The 23445-nt window shown below is 45.8% G+C and overlaps 1 protein-coding gene across 45 annotated transcripts in view; it reads right to left on the reverse strand.

Moving 5' to 3' along the window:
• Cacna1c (calcium voltage-gated channel subunit alpha1 C) overlaps positions 1–23445 on the reverse strand; it is a 658960-nt gene that overhangs the window by 24400 nt on the left and 611115 nt on the right. For 31 of the 45 annotated variants that reach the window (XM_076567723.1, XM_076567725.1, XM_076567722.1 and 28 more), the window contains 8 exons: positions 23308–23340; positions 20329–20457; positions 18253–18318; positions 17078–17169; positions 9528–9693; positions 8835–8962; positions 8125–8221; positions 6025–6127 (listed from right to left, as the gene is read on the reverse strand). In XM_076567723.1, coding sequence (XP_076423838.1) covers positions 6025–6127; positions 8125–8221; positions 8835–8962; positions 9528–9693; positions 17078–17169; positions 18253–18318; positions 20329–20457; positions 23308–23340 — 814 coding nt within the window. The remainder of the gene's footprint in view (positions 1–6024; positions 6128–8124; positions 8222–8834; positions 8963–9527; positions 9694–17077; positions 17170–18252; positions 18319–20328; positions 20458–23307; positions 23341–23445) is intronic. The other 14 variants (XM_076567727.1, XM_076567749.1, XM_076567737.1 and 11 more) reach the window with 1 other exon arrangement.

Here is a 23445-nt window from a genome sequence, read left to right on the forward strand (position 1 = left end):
CTTAGATCCAGGTGTGGTGGTGTATGCCTTTAATGCCAGTACTCAGAAGGCAGAGGCTGGTGGATCTCTAAGTTTGAGGCCAGCCTGGTCTACAGACCAAGTTCCAGAATAGCCAAGTTCAGGCAGTGAAGGAAACCATGGAAAGCAGGAAGCTGATGAAGATGTAATTGAACAAGGGGGCCATGTTCCAGCCCATGTAAGCAGCAGAACTTGGCAGCTTCAGCTACACAGTTCTGGCTTTAGAGTCAAGGAGCAGCTAAGGAAAGCCACTGAGACCAGGCATGTGTCAGGGGTGTCCCTGAATGGAGGCCTAGAGAGGCCATTGTATGAAGCTGTGAAGAAGAAGCCTAGATTGCCTTGGAGACCCCAAGATATTAGAGATGCCAGAGTTGTGGGGTACCTGCTGAGGAAAGCTGCTAACGGAGTGGTACCAGCCCAAGAGAGAGAAGTGTGTTGCAGTCAACAAAGCTGAAAGGAGTTGGAGATCTGAAGAGCACTTTGACATCGGACATAGAGATGCAAAGTTTAGAGTTTTCCCAGCTGGCTTTTGGTCTTGTTTTGGTCCAGTATTTCCTCACTATGCTCCCTTCCCTATGTTTTGGAATAGTAATGTATATCCTGTGCCATTATGTTGGAAGTAATGTGGTCTGTTTTTATATTTTGAATTTTTGTGCCACAATTTATTTATCCATTCTTCAGTTGAAGGGCATCTAGGTTGTTTCCAGGTTTTACCTATTACAAACAATGCTGATATAAACATAGCTGAGCAAGTGCTCTTGTGGTATGATTGAGCATTTCTTGGGTATATGCCCAAGAGTGGTATAGCTGGATCTTGGGGGAGATTGATTCCCAATTTTCTAAGAAAGTGCCATATTGCTTTCCAAAGTGGTTGTACAAGCTTGCATTCCCACCAGCAGTGGAGGAGAGTTCCCCTAGCTCCACATCCTCTCCAACATAAGCTGTCTTCAGTGTTTTTGATCTTAGCCATTCTGACAGGCGTAAGGTGGTATCTCAGAGTTGTTTTGATTTGCATTTCCCTGATGATTGAGCAATTCCTTAAATGTCTTTCAGCCATTTGAGTTTCCTCTGTTGAGAAGTCTCTGTTTAGTTCTATAGCCCATTTCTTAAAACAATCCCTGACTTCAAGCTCTACTATAGAGCTACAGTAATAAAAAACAGCTTGGTATTGGCATAAAAACCGACATGTGGACCAATGGAATCAAATTGAAGACCCTGTCATTAACCCACACACCTATGAACATATAATTTTTGACAAAGAAGCCAAAAGTGTACAATGGAAAAAAGAAAGCATCTTCAACAAATGGTGCTGGCATAACTGGATATCAGCGTGTAGAAGGCTGCAAATAGATCCATATCTGTCACCATGCACAAAACTTAAGTCCAAGTGGATCAAGGACCTCAACATAAATCCAGCTATTCTGAACCTGCTAGAAGAGAAAGTAGGAAGTAATCTTGAATGCATTGGCATAGGCAATGGCATACTTCCTAAATATAACACCAGTAGCACAGACACTGAGAGAAACAATCAATCAATGGGACCTCTTGAAACTGAGAAGCTTTTGTAGAGCAAAGGATACGGTCAACAAGGCAAAGCGACAGCCTACAGAATGGGAAAAGATCTTCACCAACCCCACATCTGACAGAGGACTGATATCCAGAATATATAAGGAACTCAAGAAATTATTTTGATTTTTTAAAAAAGATTTATTTATTATGTATACAGTGTCCTGCCTGCATGTATACCTTCACACCAGAAAAGGGCACCAGATGTCATTATAGATGGTTGTGAGCCACCATGTGGTTGCTGGGAATTGAACTCAGGACCTCTGGGAGAACAGTTACTTCTCTTAACCTCTGAGCCATCTCTTCAGCCCCTTATTTTGATTTTATAGGGAATTATAGTTAAGAGAATGTATGGCTCTCAGAAGAGACTTTGAACTTTAAAACATTGTTGAGACTATGATTATACTATGGGGACTTTTGAAGTTGGACTAATAAATGTATTTTGTGTTATGATATGGTTACAAGTTTATGGGGGCCAGGGAGTGGAATGTGGTAGTTTGGATGTTATTGGCCCCCATAAGTTCATAGGGAGAGGGACTATTAGTAGGTGTGGCCTTGTTGGAGGACGTGTGTCCCTGTGGGAGTGGGTGTTGAGGTCTCCTTTGCTCAAGCTTTGCTCAGTGTGAAACTTGGCCCATTTCTTGTTACCTTTGGATCAAGATGTAGAATTCTTAGCTCCTTCTCCAGAACCATGTCTGCCTGCATGCTGCTGCCATGTCCCACCATGATGATAATGGGCTGAACCTCTGATCTCTAAGCCACTCCAATTAAATGTTTTCCTTTTTAAGAGTTGCTGTGGTCATGGTGTATTGTAGAATTCAAAAACTGTCAACAATTTCCAGAATTTAAAATCCTGAATCATGACAGGACACTAGTGGAATTGAGGTGTTTCTGGTACATGGACTGCTCTCACCCAATGTGAGGTTGAACTGTTGACCTTGTGTACATCCTACTTCACAAATGAGTCTGCCAGATATGCTAAGCCTATAGGCTAAAGATGGTGCCCCAACACTGCGGAGAAACCTCAGGTGACTGTCCAGGCAGCTGGCTGTTTCTGTCAACTCACAAATTTTTGGAAGTTGCTTGCGTGCACTTCCTGTTTTTATTTTTGTTAAGTAATATTATTTCCTTCTTGAGTCTCTGAGGGAGTTGAAGGTTAATTAGTTATAGTTGAAGATTAATTAGGATAGAAAGTGAATTAGATACATTTTGGACTTACCAAAATAGGATAGATAAGGGAATTATTTTCTCTGATTTGTCAAATACAAATGGACTAGACATCGTTTAGGTATTTGTTACTTGTATATATTGTGTATAGTTATTGTACTCTTGTATATAGTTTTTCTTTTGTTAGTTATAACCTTTTGCCTTTTTTCTTTTTATTAAAATAGAAAAGGGGAAATATGGTGGTATTTTATTTGTACTGAAATGTGATTTTAATTGTATGTTAATAAATAAAATTGCCCTGGGGTCAGAGCTATTAGAGCCATAGCAAGAGTGTGGTGGTTAGAAGAGCTAGGTAGATTTCTGTGTGTTCAGGGATACAGCCAGCATTGGAGACATATGCCTTTAAGACTTGGAGGGCGGTACTTACAGGCAGTGACAAGGCAGTCATGTGGTTGGGTTTACAACCAATGAGAAGGCAGAACAGAAAGACTATTTAAAGACAGACAAACAGGAAGTAGCACTCTCTCGGGGAAGCTAGGAGCACAGCAGGAGGTAAGATTTTAGCTCTGAGCTCTGACCTCTCGGCTTTCTCTTTTACATTGGTTCTGTGTTTCTTATTTTAATAAGATGGTTGGTTACATCTAAAGTGTATCTTCACAGCAATAGAAACCCTAACTAAGATAGCTAGAAACAGGGTCTTCACAGAGGTAACTAATAAAGTCATGATGTGTTACGGTAGACCACCTATCCAATGTGATTGGGTGACATTAAGGCAAGAAGAAAAGACCAGAGGCACACAGACTAGGTCATACTGTGAAGAGTGGTAGAGACTGAGGGATGGAGCAAGGTACTTGAGACCACCCGAAGACAGAGAGAGATGTGGAACCCGTTCTCTCCCAAGGCCTCCAGAAAGAACCAGCCTGCTAACACCTTACTTTGGACAGTTCCTCTCTTAAATTGTGAGAGGAACCAAATTTGTGATCATTTAGTCAGACCTACAGAACAAATGTATATTCCAGAGGATCCTACACATTTTTAGGCCTTCTTTTATTTCAATAACAACCCAATGTAACTGTGGAATTTCATCAGTAATTGTTTCATATTGTATACATTTTATTTTTATTGTTCTGTTTTCAGTGCTGGGGTCTGAATCTTGGGCCTTGTGCATGCTAAGCACCTTCTCTACCACTACACTCCAAGCCCTAATTTAAAGTTAGTATCTTTTTCTTTTAGTGTTCCAATAAAAAATCTTATTCAGCTTGATACTTGGCTTGGGATGAGGTTTCTGGTTCTCAAGGTACATGTTATTTTTTTTTTCTAGTTACTTTCGCTTTTTACAAATGCTTGAAGGGCAAGTGAAGACTGATCAGCCTTATCACGATAAATGTTGGTGTTTCCCCCCATTTCTTGTCTGAGTGTGGTATTGACTCTGGTCTTATGTAACAAGTTCATAGAAGGCCTGTTTTGGATGAAGGCTCGGCCTCCAATACTGGGGAATTAAATGCCCGTGGTGGCTATTCCCAAGATCCTTTATATTTAAGAGTTTATCTTTAATTCTTAATTAACTGTATGTCCCACTGGCTGGCTTCTCTCCCCAGGAATTCCCATTTGCCGACAGCGGTTCTCTGTGATGGAGCGTCTGGCAGCCCCTCCGGTGCTGGCATTATTTCACTGAGATCTGCTTTGCCTGCGCAGTGCATCTTCAGCACCGCTAAATCTTGGCTTCCATGCACAAGTGCTTTTTAGTCCTTCCTGGAGCCAAAACCTGCATTATTAATTTATAGTAAGCTTTAAGTATCACAACACATCCCTTCTAGTAGTCATTCTGTCTTTTCTCCTTGGAAAAGGAAGCCCTTCCCTTGGAAGAGAAAGGAAATAATATTTACTGTAGAAAATTTGGAAAGGCCGGAGCTGAAAAAAGGCTCCGTTACACAGTGATATTCAATATTAGTATTAATATGTCAGCAGACATTCTTCTAGTTTTGTCTGTTATGTACACATGTGCATTAAGTGTGTATTGAATTCTCTCTCATCAAAATCTCTCATTAGGCCTATTTATACCTACCCTAAATTCAAGTTTTGCACTAACTACTAATGGCATCCCCCCCCCCCGCCCCCTTTCCTTTCTTTTTAGTTTACCGGGAGAATTTGATCCATTTTTATTTTGCAAAGGTTGGCTGACCTGTCTCCCTGCCCTGTCTCTTGCAGGTTTGGTTCTTGGTTCTTTCATGTCTGTTACTCTCTGGAAGAATGCAACTAAAGAAGGCAGCTCTCTGGGAGACCCTGTGAAGTAAATGCCAGATGCCGCCGACTCTCATTATTTCACAAGATGGAAAGTGCAGCAGGGCCGTAAGTAGTTACACATGCTGTGCCCTGTCGTGTGTGATGCCCAGTGCCCTTCCACCGCACCAAGGACACTGGCTGGAAGCCTGGGGCTCTCAGGTTGTACTCGTGGTGTCAAACTTTAGTTCACACACGAGAAGTCTATGCAGCTCTCTCTAAATGCAGGTTCCCAAGCTCAGACACGTGGAGTCACAGATGCAGCGTGTGCTTAGAGTTAGCCTTTCCAGCAGCTCATGGTTCTGAGGCTTGTTCTCTGACCACACGCTTAAGAGGCACTTAAGCTGGGTCTTGGGGAACAGCAGCGTCTTCTGGGGTGTGTCCACGAAGCCTATCCCAGAGCAGTTCAAAGTACTTCTCAGTGACATGACAACAGACGCCTTCGCCAGGACTGCTTCTAACCCACAGGGCAGCTCTTGGCTCCTCTATTGTGAGCAGACTGAGGGGGTACAGCCTGAGTAGTGTACCATATATGGGATCATAATCCTTAGTCACTGCAGGCAATGACCTCTATTTACCACAGGCACTGCTTGTCACTGTCACCTTCCCAATGCAGGTCCTTTTAACTTCAAAAGAGAACTGACTATTTGGGAGACATGCCTGCTGCTAATACAAGTCCATTGGTATGGAGCTTGTCCTGCTCTGTGTAACAACCATCTCTTCTGTGTCTTGCTTTAAACATTCAGTCCTCAGGAGGCTACCAGGGCAATTTCTAGGGTTTGATGGAAGAGAAAAGTTCAAAATAAATAAGCTATGGCAAGGGGGCCATTTAGGAACCAAAGAAAATGTAAGTGTGATGCACCTCTCGGAGAGTCAGAGCACAGGCTGTCCATGTTATACTGCACTAATGCTGTGTAGGTAGACACATCTTTCCGGTGGGGATGCTAGACCTTCCTTGGCACCCTCCCACCAGTGGTCTATGAGAGCCATTACCTTCTGTTTTGATCCTCAGGGCTGTTCTGACTAGGGCAAACAGGGTAGCATTGAACATGACCGTCCCATCGCTGTTCAGAGGCATGTTCATGGACACCAGGCGCTGGAGGGAAAAGGAGACTCAATCAGTGACAGGGACAGGGGTTCTTAGAGGCTCTGCACAACCATTGTGGCAGGGAGGTTGGGAGGTCCCTAGAAACCTGGATGGGTGCGGTTGGGAATGGGAGGGGTTTGCATGTGGTCACCACAATGTTTTCAAAGCCTTTCTAGGGAGAAACTAGGCTTTGTGTAAATACTCCTGGGCCTCCACCTTCCTTAGACCCTTGCTTTCACAAGGGCTCTTTCCTGCCCTGTGCTCAGGACTACAGTCACAGTTATGCTCTCTAAGAGCAGCAAGAACAGCCACCTGCCTTCCAGACAGAATTATCCAACTCCAAAGAAAAGGACTATGAGGCAGCTCTATGAGGATAGAGTACCCTTTCTCTGCATATAGACACATTCATCTCTACTTCAGTCCTGATCCCAAATTCACTCACCCAAACAGGGTTTCGTTGCTCTCCACCCCCAAAACATGCTCCCTTGGCCTTCTCCTCCCTTGGTGAGCCAGCAGCACACAGAGACCATTGGAAGAAAGAGCGCTATGATGCCCACTGTGGATGGCAGTGATGTCACCCCTCAGACCACATGGGGTCTTCCTGGGGATATTTTGCCAAGGGTTGTACTTCTCCTGAGTGAATGCATCACTTTGATTCTTGTAGACACCAAGTTAGAAAGCTTCAGTCCTGGCTCTTGGCCCTAACAGGCCCATGTAGAGGTCATGACCTGTACACTCCAGTTCCCTATGGACTGTTTGATCTTACATTTGATTGGTACTTCTTACAGCTTGAATCTCAAATGTTACTCAAAGGCCATGCCATAAAGGCTCAGTTTCCAGCCTCAGTACTCTTGGGAAGTGGTGGACCCTTCAGTATGTGGGGCTTAGCAGGAAGAAGCTACAGGAAACCATGCCCTTGAGCAGGGTATTGGGATCTTTGTCTCTCTTTCTCCCTCTCTGCTTCTGAGGTAAAGAGGCCCTGAGGTGAGTGGTCCTCTTCCACAACTCCACATTCCAAAGCTGCCACAGACCTGAAGCACAGGCCTGAGTGATCACAGATTGAAGCCTCCAAAACTGTGAGCCAAAAGAAACTTGTTTACAGGTTGAGCAACTCAGATATTTGTTACAGCACCAGAAAGCAGAATGACAGACGGTTCCCCTTTCTCATATTTTCAGGATCACTGGAAATCTCCTGAAGTTCTTTTTGGAATAAAGTGGGGGTACTGATGAGGGAAATCTGACTACCACAGAGCATAAGTAAAAGTGCCAGGCTTCCTAAACTCTGTTGTCCATGAATGGATTATCCGAGGAGTTCAATCATTGGCTGTTCGTGTTTCTTCCTCTATATGGCCAGGCTCTCTGCCATTGCTTTGCCCAGCTCTTTCTGAGCTCATCAGGAGTCTCTCTGGAAGCACAGATGGGGAGGATGGGGGAGGGTGTGCTTCTCAGCAGTTACTGGGCCACATGGCAGGATCTAGAGCAGGTTTTAAGGGTCCCTACTCTCAAGGTCAATCAGAGGCTGTGTTTATCAGACCCCAATGTGTTTGTCCCAACCAGTTTTGGATCACAGATTCACTTAGGAATTTGATAAAAATGGCAGATCCTTGTCTGGGTATTTTGTATTTTGGTAGTTTGTATTTTGGTGATGAGACATCACTTGTGGCCTCTCTAACGGTTTTTGGACTTCATGTCAAAGTTTCTAACCCATCACCCTAGGTGAGGAGGGTCATCTGATACCTGGGCCATACAGCCTGATGGCTGAATAAACCCTTTATTTAGTTAGGATGTCTGTTTCCCTCACTGGAACACAAGATATTCACTGTGATGTTGTTCTTTTATAGCCTTGGGACTTTGGATCTTGAAGGGTCCTTAAAATAGAAACTGGCTCACATTTGTTTCTTTAAATACCTAAAATATCTTTATTCCCTTAATAATCACAAAGACAAACAGCTATCTAGCATTCCATATTTATCCCTTCCCCCCAAGGAACCCAGACCATTTCTTACTTTGCAGGCCACACGGTGAGGACACAACTTCCCAAAACCCAAGGGGGGCTGAATTCGACGGAGGAGGGTCACCACATCCAAGTGTTTGATCCGACCCCTAGAGAAGGAAGGCGAGAAGGAAAGGCCATCAGAAGGCCAGGACTCAAGTACTGGGGTGAGACCAGATGTAGGGACATTCCCTGCAGGGCTGCCCGAAGACCCTGAGCAGTGCAGAGACACATGATATCACTGCAGACCCAGGACGCATGTTACAGTTTTCATCACAGAAGAGGTTTGCTAGCATTGTGCTCCAGGTAGAAGGGATTCTGGAAGTGCAATTAAATCCCAGTATGCATTTTTGCTCAATCGACTAACCATTTGGCCAGAAGGCATTTAGGGATAGTCAGATAACAGTTATGGGTAGAAGAGAATTTCCACAAACCTGAGGTCAAGGTGGAGCAGAAGTCTACCTAGCCCTACATGACCCAATGTAAGTGTTACTAGTTTCATCTGACACTAGAGTCTTACTTTTCCATTCAACTGATATGGTCCCCAGCTTTGTGAATGGTACTTGGTCTCCTCTTGCTGGCCCTTGACCCTTCACTCTGGGTCTGATACATTTCAGGGTTTTCAGTTAGTACACGCAATGTTGACCCGTCCTGGGTCTCTTCTACAGGTCATTAAACCCCCTCTCAGCTTGGGGGGTTGGGGGTCTCCCTCTAGGAACTTACTTGGCTTCAGGGTCATACTCGGCCCAGATCCTTTTGAATTCATCCAGATGATGGGGGCCAAGGATAGACCAATCCCTCGTCAGGTAGTCAAAGTTGTCCATGATAACGGCTACGAAGAGGTTGATGATCTGCAGGAAACAGTTGGTACTCTAAGAGGCTTGCCAAAACTTACACATTTGCTGCCCAAGCCTACTTCACCAGTCAGTGCCCAGGCAAGTCATAAGCTAACATTTCTACGTATCAGCAATATGTTAGCATTTAGGATGCCAACTGCTAGAATTTGGGTCTCTCGGACATGAGTTCAACACTATTCCCCTGAGCACTGTGAGGGATGAACCCTACATGTAGACAGAACAGCTTCCTTTGTACCAAGTTACTAGGGACAGAGAGGGGCTTTGTCTGGTCACCTTTCCCTCCCTCACGAGCAAGGTATCAGAGACATACAAGTTCATGCAGAGCTTCCACACATCTGTCTTCTAGAACAATGCTACTCAGACAAGAGCCATGCATGGACCAGATGGAGTCTGACTGAGTTGCTCTGCATCAAGGCTTCTGGCCCTTCTCAGGGGTGTGACATATCTCTACTAATTCAGTCTTCCCAAGTCAGCTCTTTTGCTGGGATTGCCCTGACACCACGCTGCCCCGAAACTGCCCACCCCCATCTCTGTGCTGGTGAGGCCCGCCTCAGCTTACCAGGAAGGCACAGAGCATGTAGAAGCTGATGAAGTAGAAGACAGCAAAGCTGCTACCACAGGGCGTCTCCCCCTCCGTGCTGTTGCTGGGCTCAGACTCGGGGGCACACTTCTTGCCTGGCATACAGGCCAGCATGATATCCTGCCAGGCTTCCCCGGTGGCACACCTAGACAAGAGAGGCGAGAGAGTCCAACCTCAGCTGGCCCCTCTCACCCACGCAGGCAAGGCTCCCTCAGCCTCACCTTCCAGGAGGAATTGCTAAAAAGGAATTGAGCATTCGGTGTTCACTGGTCGCTGATGATGTTCATTAAATATGGCAATATAGAGCAGCGTTTTGAATGTTTTAAAACACACAGGAAGTTTCTGAAAACTTGTTCTTTTATCTATATAAAGTTTTTAGATGCAGCCATGTAGACGTATTTCAGCTGTAGATCATTTTCACTGCTACACAGGAGTACCCTCCATGAGTGCTTTGAAACACCCGCCCTTGCTACGGGACTGGGTTTTTCAGAAAGACTGTCTTTGCTGTCACAGTTAACACTGCAGTAAGCATGCAGGTCCATGTCTTGGGTGTCTGCTTAGGAATGGAACGACCAAGTGGAGATGCTTCATGTCTTCATGTTTACCAGGTAGCACTTGTCCGGTTTAGACTAGTGCCATCTGGTCACTGCAGACACATCCGCTCTGGGAGTTAGTGAATTGTGAAGAATGCTCCTCAGATGATGGTGTGGAATGATATCTCACTGCTATTTCAATTTGGCTTTTCTAGGCCAGCCTGGGCTACATGAGGTCCTATCTCAAAAAGAAATAAAATAAGTATCATTCTTAAAAAATGTCTTTAAAATGCTTAGTGGGTTGAGAGTTTTGATTTTGCCTCCTCTTGACTGGATGATCACGGCTTTGCTCCGCTGACTCATGGGTTGTGTATCTTCTTGTTTATTCAAGGAGTTCTTGGTATTTTTTACATTAATTCCTTTGTTAGTTACAGTCATTACAAATGTCTCATTTCAGATATGGCTTGTCTCTAACTTAATTCATTTGAATTGTAACACATTCAAATTTTTATATATATTTGCTCTCTTTGGAGCACACTACCCCTGGCGAGGCTCTAAACCCAGGTCCTCATACTCTCAAGGCAGAGACTTTACCCACTGAGCCATTGCCCCAGCCCAGCCTTCTCATATTATTGCACTGGATAGAACTTTCAACAAAATATTGGCTAGAAAACGTGATAGCATAGTATGTCTGTTGTATTTACTAACTGGTTATCTCAAGCGGGCCATTTTCTTGGTGGCTCTCCCACCTCACTGATCCTACCCATTGTCATAAAACTGATTTGCTTGCATTTTCTACCTGAATTAGCCTTTGTCTTCAGATGGCAGCACCCCACATTGTAGTGTTTGTGACTTCTTGCTTCTGTCTTTTAAAAAATCGGTACTAGTTCATCTTCTCGGCTGGGTGGAGGTAGAGGCGGAGGGTTCCCGCCTCTTTCTATTCCTGAGAGTTTGGGTGACTCAGAATGATTTAGCCCTCGATCACAGATGAAAACACATCAGTGTGGGCCTTGCAGAGGCTGTGATTTTTGACAACTTTTTCAGTATCCATTGTAGTTAATGCTACTCATTTATTGAGAGCATTTCAGTGTTAAAATTAGCACTCATCTGCACCTGGCAGGGAAGGCTACCCCCTCTGATACGCCAGAACTAAAGGGCTGTGCTCACTTTGATTTATGTGAGTGGCAGTCCAGAAAACTACACTCAGCGACATTTTTTCAAAGAATAATTTGTTCTTGAAATTTGTAGTTTCTTGATTTATCAATGCTTTTACAATTAATACTTGTTTTTTCTAAAAAAAAAAAATAACAAACAAAACTATCAAGATCAATTTCTTGCTGACCAGCTATTCTTGGATGTATGTATGGTCTTCAACTGGAGCAAACTTTTTCTTCTTAACAAAATTTTTATAGTCCATATTTTCCTAGATAAAAGCATGTCCTTCAGCTGGGTGTGGTGGCACACATACCTTTAATCCCAGCACTTCTGAGACAGAGACAGAGGCAGGCAGATCTCCTCGAGTCTGAGGCCAGGCTAGTTTACATAATGAGTTCTAGGCTAGCCAGGAATAGGCATAGAGACCCTGACTTAAAATAATAAGAACAATAATAAAGCGCCTACTTCATTTAGATTCCCGTAAAGATGGCATGTGTTTGTTCCCAGCACTTCCTGTGTCAGTGTTGACCTTTGTCATCACTTGCTTCTTTCTACAGGTCCGACCTTATTTTGCAAACTCTCATTTTGACTGGCTTTGGTCGGTAGCAGAAATAGAAGGATGGTCTCAGGGAGAACAGCTCCATCACTTGGCAGCTGATTCCTGGCTCCCCTGGCCTTATTCCTTTTCTGGTGTGGTTTGGCACCTTGCTTTTTCCCTTTGTTTTTAGTACATGATTTCCCCTGGAGCAATAGGCCAGTGTTAGTGTTGCAGGACACCTGAGGGAGGCAGGATTCAGAGTCCTGGGTGCTCTGGTCCTGCGTATCTTCACATTCTTTGTGGACCTTTTCACAAAATATTGGTGGAGATCATCTTTAAGAGACTGGAAGGTTTGTGTCTCTTGCCAGCTTTTGGGGGGGGGGTTCAGGTAATGAGACAGTCAGGAATATTCTTCTGCCTTTCCCCCAAAGCAACCACATGCTAAGATACAAGCAACCCAGAGTAGGATTTGCTTCTGCTTTTCTCCGGTGCACACGGGTCCATAGGAACAGGGAGGCCCATTGCTCAGTGGAGGCAAACAGCCGGCTGCGGCATGCCGTTCTTGCATCTACTCAGCGCACAGCCCTCCCAACCTTCACCTGAGAGCCAGAGGCCACTTCTCTGGTCACACGCTTCTCACAGGAGTTACAAAGTTTGTGTTCACTGCCTGCTTTAAAGAATGTCTGGCAGCCAGTGGCCAGAAAGGTGTGTAGCTCTATTCTAAAGTAGCTGACAGACTCAGAGACGAGGCAAAAATGGAATTCACTCACCTGTAAAAATCATTTCCACATCCATACTTATGCTACATTCCCATGCTTGGTGTTGTGCTTTCGTTTTATTAGTGTTTATATTTAATAAATGCGTATTTACTTATTGGTATTTTCAAAGAATCAACTTCTAAGGATTAAAAATCTAGTTTTGTTTTTTAATTTGGCAACTTAACACTTTTATTTTCACGAGTGAACTCCTTCATCATTTGGGATTATTTTGATGTTCATTTGCCCATCTGTTTATCTCATATAACCTCCTAAGTAAGGACACTTGGGCTCTCATTTTCTCTGGCGTTGACCAGTCATCTCCTCCTGGCTCCTGCTCCCATTGCTGAGAAGCTGGACTTCCAGTTCAAGTTGAGTAGCGGAGGTCTTAACATTTTACGTGGGGAGACTTTAAAGGGGCTGGTTCTGTGTGTAATTTCTAGCCTGCTGTATTAATGTTGGGGAAGCTTTAGAACTTGTTCAATTCTTTATGACTTAAATTGTGGGGGGTGCTCTCTGGGGGGATGTTGCTGAGTGCTCAAAGAGCATGTATCTTTTTGCCACTTATTGAGGACAGGTCTACAAATGACACCTCTTAACTTTGTAATTTAGATGGTCTTTCACCTATGTCAAACTATTATTTCTTTATGGACTGTATATTCAGCACTCACTGTTAGGTGTTCATTTTCTGCTTCTGTCCTATTACTATACATATTTCCAAACAATATTGTTAAGCTTATATTGTTTGTGATTGTTATATATTATTGGTTGATTAAAACTTTTATCAGTATCAAATCGTCCTCTTGGTTTGGTTTAATGCTTCTTACCTGGAATTTTACCTCTACAGATGCTGTGACTGCTGCACACACATGGCAAGCATTGCTGGTATTTCCATTCCCATCTCTTAATCTTCACTCTCTTTGGGTCATTTTGTTTTACTATATCTATCACAAACATTCTAGAGTTAGAAATTTTTTGTTGTTGTTTATTTTGGTGTTTTTTTTTTTTTGAGACAGCCCTAGCTATCCTGGAACTCGCTTTATAGACCAGGCTGGCCTCCAACTCACAGAGATCTGCCTGCCTCTGCCTCCTGAGTGCTGGGACTGAAGGCATGCACCACCATGCCTGGCTAGAATTCTTAGCACCAACAGTAGAATCTTAATCTTAAAAAAAACTGTGATTATTCAATCGTATTAACTGTACAAATTAATAGGTTTCACTGTGAAATTCCTACATATGTGTGCATCATGCCCGATCTTTATTTTTAAAGAATTTAAAAATTATTTTTGGGTATGTGTGTGTCACAGTACATGTGTGGTGATCAAAGAACAACCTGTAAGGGTGAATTTCCCTTTCTATTTCGTGGGTCCTGGGGGATTAAGCTCAGGTTGTCAGTCTTGCCAGCAAGCACAATTACCCATTGAGTCATTCTGCTGATCCTAATGCTTGGCTTTTAATGGAAAAATTTAACAAGCTTAATTTTTATTATCTTTGTTTATATTACCTTTCTTCTTCTCTTTTACTTTATTCTTCTAACTGTTTCTTTATGTAAGTACCACTTTTGCCCCCTTTTTGATAAACCATTGAAGTTTCCCCTGTTCAGGGTTTTATCTAGTGGTTTGCTTCCAGGCGGTGCTGGGAATCCAATCCAGGGCCTTGTGTTTGCCAGACAAGCACTGTACCACTGAGCTACAGGTGCTCCCCCCCACCCCTCGGGTCTGGAATGTCCACATTCAATTTCTATGTGTCTAGTTGCTGACTTTCAATAGTTAACATCTATGCTTACAAGCCCTTTCCTCCTGGTCATATAAATGAGTCATTTCAATAGTTAACATCTATGCTTACAAGTCCTTTCCTCCTGGTCATACAGAGAGTCACACAGTCTCATCTACTAACACGGCCTCATGGTTTTTGTCCTTCATTCTGTTCATGTGCTGTACCACACTTCTTGATTTGCATACGGAGAACCACACTTGCATTCAGGTTTGAATTCCACCTGAACACAATGATTGATGCTTTTATTGTACTGTTCAATTCAGTCTGCTAGTTTTCTGTTGTGGATTTTTTGTATTTGTGCTAATTAAGGATATTTGTCTACAGCACCTGTTCTCAACCTGTGAGTCGTGACCCCTATGGGGGTTTGAATGACCCTTTCACAAGGGTCACCTAAGACCATCAGAAAACACAGATATTTACATTATGATTCATAACAGTAGCAAAATTACAGTGTTGAAGTAGCAATGAGAGTAATTTTATGGTTGGAGTCCCCACAACATGAGGAACTGTATTAAAGGGTTACAGCATTAGGAAAGTTGAGAATCACTGGTCTATAGTTTCCTTTTCTTGGAGTGTCTTTGTACAGCTGGCCTAAACAAACAAACAAACAAACAAACAAACCAAAAAATTGGCTTAGAAGATTTTCCCTTTCTTCAATGTTTTGGAGTTTTTACACTTTGGAAACCTTTAAGATTTTTTTTAATCACTCACATTCTAAAAGGTCAGCATAAATAGTCAAGGATATTTGGAGATAAGACTGGGAGAAGATATTGCCATGTAACCCAAACTAGCTTTGAACTCATGATCCCCAGGCTCCAGCCTTCTGAGTTCTGAGTGTATAGGCGTGAGCCACCACCCCCTGGTAGGTTAAGGATTCTCCTGTTAACCTTTTCTGCACTTTGTAGGGCCATTTCAAACTTAAGGCTTACTTCTGGTTTAAAGTTTTGTTGGGTCAGCTCATTGTTTTACTCTCTTCATTTCTTCTGTTCTTATCTGAAATTTCTATTATATGATAAGACTTTTCTATCTCTGCTCTCTTTGCTTAATCTTTATTTCATACTTGATTTTTTTTGCACTTTGGTTATACAGTAAGTGAACTTCAGTTGATATTCCAGCTCATCAATACAGTTTTAGATGAACCCTTTCTGTGATACGTTTTATCTATTTAAAAATATTTTAGAAAGGAAAATAAAAAGATTTCACTTTTACATTTTTCACTTCCTTCTTTGCTCCATTTAGTAATGGCTGCTGTCGCTGTTTTTTCTACTTTGGCAGGAATGTTAGTCTTGAGCCACCCTCATAATGTGAGGTGCATTTCATTTGAAACCCTTTGGGTCTGTTACCGCCCCCCCTTCCATCCTTCCTGATGTTGGCTTCCTCAAATATTTCGGGATTATTGTCAGGTGCTCTTTGCGACTGAGAACCCAGCTGTCTGAAAAAAGTCCTTTTGTGAGCTCTCTGGGGATCACAGACCAAAGGCAAGATGGGCTGAGGGGCCTGGTGGACAGCTTCTCTCTGAGGTTAGGTTCCCTGGGCTGAGATGTCAAATGCTGCTGTCACAGCTTATGAGCATATCAGAACTTCCCCAGAATGCAAGTCCCAGAGGGGGCAGTTCAAGCAGTGGCCCAGGAGCGGTGACCCAGATCTCCCCTGTCCCTTGTATCTGTTGACACTTGGATTGGAGAAGCTCCAGGCTGCTCTCACACCCTCCCTGGTCTCCAATTGTCTGGAAATGTGCTATTCTTGTCTCCTTCTTTTGTGAACTGAACCTCATCTTCTTTAGAAGTCCCCCAACACTTCTAGCTCACTCACAACACTCTCTCATCCTTTTCTTTTCCATCTTTGACAGTGTTATGGGTTTGTTCTTTGAAAAGGTATTTTCTGCCACTAAGAACTTTAGAAAGGACGGAGAGACCAGTGGCCAGTCTGAGGTCTGTGACCATCTCCTGCATTTATGTGTGGCATAAGCTCGCCATTGTGAAATAGCAGATTTACAATAAATAGCTTTGTGTTCTGATGGCATGTGGTTTGGGCGGCAGTGATAATCAGGCTGATATTAAGGAGACTCATCGTTTTGATAAATGCATGTTGAGCTGTAATAAACTTGGGTGTGGGATCAGGTTCTGTAGGGGATGGTGGAGGTGGCATCAGCCGACAGCTTCCCCACCCTCCGCCCCATATGCTCTGGAAAAGGACCTCAAGGATCTGGAAAGCATTTGCCTCAGAGACTAGAGAAATAGTCTCATCTATCAGCCTGGGACTAGATGGAGGCTTAGAGGGGAACATCATGCAAAGCAGGAAAGTGGGAAGATGGAGGCAGATAAGGGGATCATGGTGAGCCAAGAGAACCAGAGGATGGTGGTGTAAGAGACAAACTCTGGGCAGTGTAAGAAAATGACCTTCTCAGCCACACCCATGGTGGCAGAGCTCTAAGAAGTATGGGGTCTAAAGGATGACTTGGTAAATAGATTGCAAGAGAAAGTAGACACGTTACTCAAGGTCAGTGTGTTGAGGCTTGCCTAGGCCCCAGTTCAGAGGCCAAGCCACCATGCTTTTGGTGTTTAACTTTGACCCCCCAATGGCTGGGGCAGGGGACTCCCAGAAGATGTGAGTGGTGCCTGTGGATGCACATGGAAAGTTAGTGAATGACAATGTGACTTCCTGGGCAGGAGGGGAGAAGAGGCCATTATTTTCCTGCTCCCTTGGCTCTCCCAGGGATGGGCTATCATCTTGTAAGTGTGCGCATGTGCACTTACATCATCAGAGACCCACCTGAAGAGCAGTAACACAGCCTGGGGGAACGTCTGGAAGTTGTTGTTCCGATTGATCTCTGTGGTGTCGTTCAGGGCGATCTTCCCAAACACCTGAAGAAAGAGGAATTCAGGGTCCAGAGAAGGACAGCATGTTCATCTCTAGACACTGTCTAACAGCCTCTCTGGGACTATCTGGCCAAGCAGTCTCCAATGTGACCCAGCAGACACCTGCTGTCCCCTGATCCCTGGACCCTAGTTCCAGCACAGAAAACTTCAGGAAGAAATGTGCCCTCAGCCCACAGGAAAGGCCTCCCACCCGGGGGAAGCTGGGACTGAAGGTGGTAAATGGATGCTGAGGTCAGGGTGCTCGCTGTAGGAACCAGGGCTCACTGCCTTCTCGCCCTCGCATCTCCAGGTCCCAAATACACAGGAGATCCTTGGATTTTGCAGTGATATGGAATGGGCAGCCCAGAGCTTGGACAAGCTTTATTCCCGATGTCAGGGGCCTGCTTGTGTCTTCCCCGGCCCTCTGAACCTATGCTTCTCCGAGAAGCTGCCAATGCTGTCTCCCTGTATCTGATGTCAAGGTAGATCTTTTTTTCCTTTAAAACACAAAAGTTTTTCTTCCCTCAGGAACTTTTAGGGATTTTATATAGTGAGCTGTTAAGGGAAGATCCTGGCTAGTATACACGCTTGGCTGGGGAGACAGTGCCTCATAGAACCTGCGCTCAGCTGGAGCTCTGAAGGGGTGGTGGTGGGGGGGACTCTGGGTGAGGGAACAGAGAAAGTGAAGCAGGCCCCAGGGAGGCTCCTGAAAATGGCTGCATGTTTGATGGGCAGCGCTTTCTCTTCTCCCCCAACCCCAAATCAGGCGCATCAAATGTGGACAAAGGAGAGGATGCTGGTGGGACACACCCCCTTTCTGCATGTCTCTGATGAGGTGTTCTCTCCCGAGTCCCACTGATTGATGTATGAGTGTCTTCCCACTGCAGAACCCAAGCCTGCTACTGTAAGAAAGGAGGGATCCCTGTGCTGTCTCTTGCCCATGGCCAATAGCACATCCTATTGGGGGAGTTCCAGCTCTTTGGACATTGAATGACAGACAGGAACAAACGTCAGAAGAGAGGCAGGAAGTGGGAAGGGGCTGCAGTGCTGGGGGCTGGGAAGAGACCAAGGAGGCAGAGTTTCTCATACCTGCATCCCAATCACTGCATAAATAAAGAACAGCATCACGATCAGAAGGGCCACATAGGGCAGGGCCTAGAAGGAAGCACAGAGGGGCCATGAGACCCAGGGGTACAGACCAGCAGGATCCTTTCCCAGAAAGCATTGCATTCCCAGTTCCACAGCGGTCAGCTGCTGTTTGTCTTAGGAGGATTGAACACCAGGGAGAGAATCTGAGAGGTGGGCTCTGGTTTCCCATTTCAGCTGTCTGTCTGTCTGTCTGTCTGTCTGTCTATCTATCTATCTATCTATCTATCTATCTATCTATCTATCTATCTATCTATCTATCTATCTATCTACCTATCTTATCTATCTATCTATCTATCTATCTATCTATCTATCTATCTATCTATCTATCTATCTATCTATCTATCTATCTCTCACTCAATCAATCATCTATCTATCCATCTGTCTACTGGGAATGGAGCTGAGGGCCTCTACCACTGAGCCCCAGTCCCAGTCCATAGTTTGGTTTTAAAAGCACACTTCAGAGTAATGGAGGCAGCATCATATTGTTTACTGAGAACCATCAAGGAGCAGCTCCCTCGGACTACAGTTGTGTACTTGCTTAAAGAAGGAAGGGGTGATGGAAATTCCACAACAAGAGCACTGTAGTCACCAGGGGAAAGTGGGATCCAGTTACTTTTACAGAAATGAGCAGTGAGCACTATTATGAAAACAGTTAACAAGGAGAAACGTAAAACATTTTTACATTTCTCCTTGTTTGAATGTTGCTCCGCCCACTTCCAGCAGCTTGGACCTAGTACTTAACTTCTCTGGACCTGTTTCCTGATCTGAATGATAACCCTTACACCTGGCAGGGGGGGTGTGACATTTAAAGGATCTAAGACATACAGGACACAATAGCGTATACATAATTAGGTTCCACATATTTTACTCATTCAGAATATCCCCTAAACAGAGCCAGGGCCACTTCTGAGGAGGCACTGGGGGGTCTCAACACCTTTTGTGGGATCGCAGAAACCTGGCTTTCTGGCTTAGGAACTATGTTGCCCATGTACCACTAGATGGCACCAAGAGATCACACAATTTTTTAATGTATGGTGGGCTCTCTTGCTCCCTGATTAAGTCCCATTCTTCAAGGTCACCCCAGCCACTGCCCATTACAAGGAAATGTTGGGGTGTCTCAGGAGCCAAGGCAGAATCAGCCTCCCATCTAGATCCCATTAGGGGCATTCAAATCCTTAAACTCTTTCCTTCACCTTGACCTGGGAAGGGTCTTGGGGTGGGGGAGCCCCAGCTTCTCATTAGGGGTTGAGAGGCCAGCAGGGTGAATCACAGCTGGAAGAACACTGGATCTGTGTGCAGCTGGGCTGGCTCTCGAGGTCTTCCATCAGAGCTTTGGGTGGCGCTGTCCACAGAGCTGTGAGTTTGGAAGGGGACTTCAAATAGGACAGGGAGGTCACCACCCCAGGACAACTGTCCTTTGGGTACAATCAGAACTGTGGGTACATCTGGATGGAGACAGACTCCATGCCCTATTTGAACTTGACTGTCCAGGGCAGGAAACATGAAGACCTAGATGCAGGGTCTAGGGAAGTCTAAGCGTGGGTGTGTGGGAAGAGAAGCTGCCTTTTGGGTGGTGTCTGGGAAGCAGAGTCAGGAATTTCTACAGACTTTTCCCAGGAGTCCAAGTGCCCTATCAGCTTCGCTTCTCATGAACTTGACCCTTACAAGTAGCACTCCTCAGACTACAATCCTCCTTTCTAATACATTCTTAGGAGTGTGTTGAGCCCTGGATTTTGGAATCACAGGTCTACATGCATCCTCTCTTCATTAAAGAGAACAAGGAAAGTCAGGTGCTACCACATGGCATCATACACTCACACAGCCAGGAAGACTGGCATGAGAACCAGCTCCAGCCACACCTGGGCCCTGTATGCTGGGCTGGAGCTGTTTGTTTCCTGGTCTGCCATTGGTGAGGAAGCCTAGCCAAAGTGACAGTGGAGCACGATGCCCTTCCATCCCTGGGGCAGGGGAGGTTGCCTCCCTACCGGCTTTACCAGGGGGAGGTGGTGTGGCTACCTGGAAGGACTTGATGAAGGTCCACAGCAGGGTCCGGATGCCTTCCCCACGGCTCAGCAGCTTCACCAGGCGCATGACCCGGAAGAGGCGGAAGAAGGTGATGGAGATTCGGGAGTTTTCCTCTGCGCTCTAGAACCCGTTGGCAATAGGGGGTGCAGTTAACACAGCAAGAAGGCAGGGCAGGAAGGGATCCTCTGAGAAACAGCCATTGGTCGAGAGGAGGCAGGCCAGGGTGGGGGCAGCTGCACTAGACTTGTCCCTTAGGCCCCAAGTCCCGTTTTCCGAGGTGGGAGGCCAGCACCTTCCTTTCCAGGTCGGCAGCCTATTCCAAGGTGCCTGCTAAGACACAGCCCTGGGCCCATGGCCTTGTTTCCCTACCCTCCTCTTTCCCATAATTCCTAGTTCTTCAGCTATTACAAGCTGTGGAATCTGGGCCCAGAGCCACTGTCCTGGAGACTCCGGCCGGCCCTCCTGTGAAGGGAGAAAGCAGCCCAGCGGCTCCTATCTTGCCATTTGGGAGTTCTGCCTCGTGACTGGAACTCTGCTGTATCTAGAGGCTTCCCTTTCAGCTGTCTGAAGTTACCTCTGAGCATGCCTCGGATGCCCATCTCACTTCTCCCTGTCGGTCCTTCTCTACATGGCTGCTGGGGGATGGTGGCAGTGGGTTGCTGTGTTATTATGGGATGCCACAGTCTCGTGCCTCACTGCAGCCTCTGGAGTTACTGCCCTTTCATGGTCCTCAACACATGGCCTCAGAGGCTGTGACCTTCCCTAGAGGTTCACACTCTGAAAGGACTGTGGATGCCAGCAGGACCAGACAGGAGAGACATCCTGTGTGCGGAGTCCTAGAAAAGGCTGAGTCTGGTACATGACCACTATGGGGTGCCACTCAGGGTACCTGCTCTGTGGTCTTGGACAGAGAGAAGGAGACAGTGACATCATTGAGGTCAGGGGGAGCTGAGGTGGGATTAGAACTCCTGGGCGGCTGGGAATCTATGGCCAATGGTTCACCACTGGCTTCTTAGTCTGGAGGAGCCTGAGGGTGTGGACACGTGCCTAGCCAGGTCTCTGGGGCACAAGTGTTGCCTTTTGCCCCCATACCTGAGAACAAGAACTGGCTATGCCCTTGGCCTTCCTGCTCATGTGAGCAACTGGCTGCGTTCCAAAGCTCTGAGAGCTGCTGGGAGCCCGTCCATCTTCCCCAAAGCTAGTGCAGCCTACCCAGCCCTGCCGACAGCGGCACCCGGAGAGAAAGGACCCTAGAATTTCCTGTTATGGCTCCCATCCCAGGCACCCCTTGAAGGAGGGGTCTTACGCTGTCTGTTCTCCTGTCCCGTCCCTCTAATTTGTCCTCTTACAATACCTGGCAATGTTTCCACATCAGGCTCTCTCTCACAGCATCAGGCCTGGAATATTCCTTAGCACTAAAGCCCCAGGGCTGGCTCCACAAGCCCTTCAGTTCTCCCTCTATGGTCTTCTGGACCATCCCTAAGGTTGGGATGGCTTTATCTCATTTCCATCTGGAGGGGAATATGTGATGGACTTTAGGAATATGCAAGGGGCAACAGGCTGCAGGGATGAGATATTCAACCTCCATGTCAATGACCCCAGCCAAGGGAGGTAGGATAGTTTGGGGTAGATTTTCCAGATCAGCCCCACCCTCCATACTGGGAGTGAAAAAAGGAAGCCAGAGGGTTCTGGTTTTCAGACCCTCCAGATAGGACAAGAGTCAAAACATTTCTTACATTTTAAAATTGGAGCTATCCCAATTGCTACTAAGACTCGAGCCCTGCCAGGCAGCGGACAGACTCAAAGGTAGGGGGAACTTCTAAGGCCTGCAATGTGGCCGCTGGTCCTACCCAGAAGTCTTTGGCTCCATTAACCTCTGTATCTGTTTGCCTCTTCTAAGTTCTACTTTCTGTCCTCAGAAGGAGGTTTGCTCCTCAGAGGAGCGTACAGGGAGCTCAGAGCTTTTTCTACCTGTCAGTTCTATCATGTTCAAGAAAGGGAAGAAAAATACCCACAACAAAACAAGACAACAGGACAAGCTTCAGTGGGGGACTTCAGATGTGGGTGTCAAGCATTTGTCAAGCTGGTGTTGTGGGGACATCTAGGTCTGATGAGTTATAAAACAAAACAAAACAAAACTTTCCGAGGCAGCCTTTTGGCCGGCGTAGGCTGCGATGGGGATCATCACTACATCTCTCAATCTATCATTCCGGGGTTTGGGGGTCATTGGCCTGGTTTGAAAGCTGTGATGGAGCTCTTAGGGGAAGCTATTCCAAGGAGCTCCAAGGTCACATGGTGAGGCATGTCTACCACGCAGACAAAAGAAAAGCACACCCCTCCGTCAGGAGTGGTCCAGTTAGGCTGTTTTCCTGCTTCCCACATGTTCCGGAAAAGCGACTTGGTGCAAACGTAACGGACCTGAGGAACTTGGGAAGATGTAAGACTAAAGCTTAGGGTCACAGCAGAGAGACTAGCGGGCCAACCCTGGGCCACAGCAAATCCCAGCTTGTGCCTCTCACGCAGCCTTCCGCACGAAGCCCAGGGGAGGCTGGTAGGTACAGAGCTGTTAGAACTGCCTTCCCTTCGAGCTGAACCTCACCCCCGCTTTTGTCTTTTCCCTGGAGCCCCCATCACAGTCCCCCAAAGTATCCTTCACAAATCCCTACATTAGCTAAAATGCAGAGTCCTTGGGATGTTTAACAGGAAATAGCATGGGTCCAGTTCTCTCCCAGTGGATCACGGTGACTCACCACCCAAAGGAAGCTTGGGGAAGTAGAGGAACACCACTGTACACACACCCTTGCACAGCTCGCGTGAGCACAGGCAGGTAAGGCACACAATGGACATGGTGGCCACATGCAATGGGAGCTGGGCTGGGCTCCCAGGGCTCTGGAAGTCGGGGTGGGGTAAGAGGTGGTGGCTGAAGGGGGCCACAGAAGCTGGGAATGTGGTCTGGAGGGTTGTTCTTACCATAGAGGGAGAGCATTGGGTATGTTCAGCTGGCTTTAAAGAAAGGCAGACAGAGATAAGCTGTAATGAGTCTCCAACGAAGAGCCTGGTATTCTAGGTCTTGGCGAACAGAGGAACAACACAGTGGTAGGAGAGGGC

Source organism: Peromyscus maniculatus, chromosome 3, assembly GCF_049852395.1.
Source record: "Peromyscus maniculatus bairdii isolate BWxNUB_F1_BW_parent chromosome 3, HU_Pman_BW_mat_3.1, whole genome shotgun sequence".
NCBI lineage: Eukaryota > Metazoa > Chordata > Mammalia > Rodentia > Cricetidae > Peromyscus > Peromyscus maniculatus.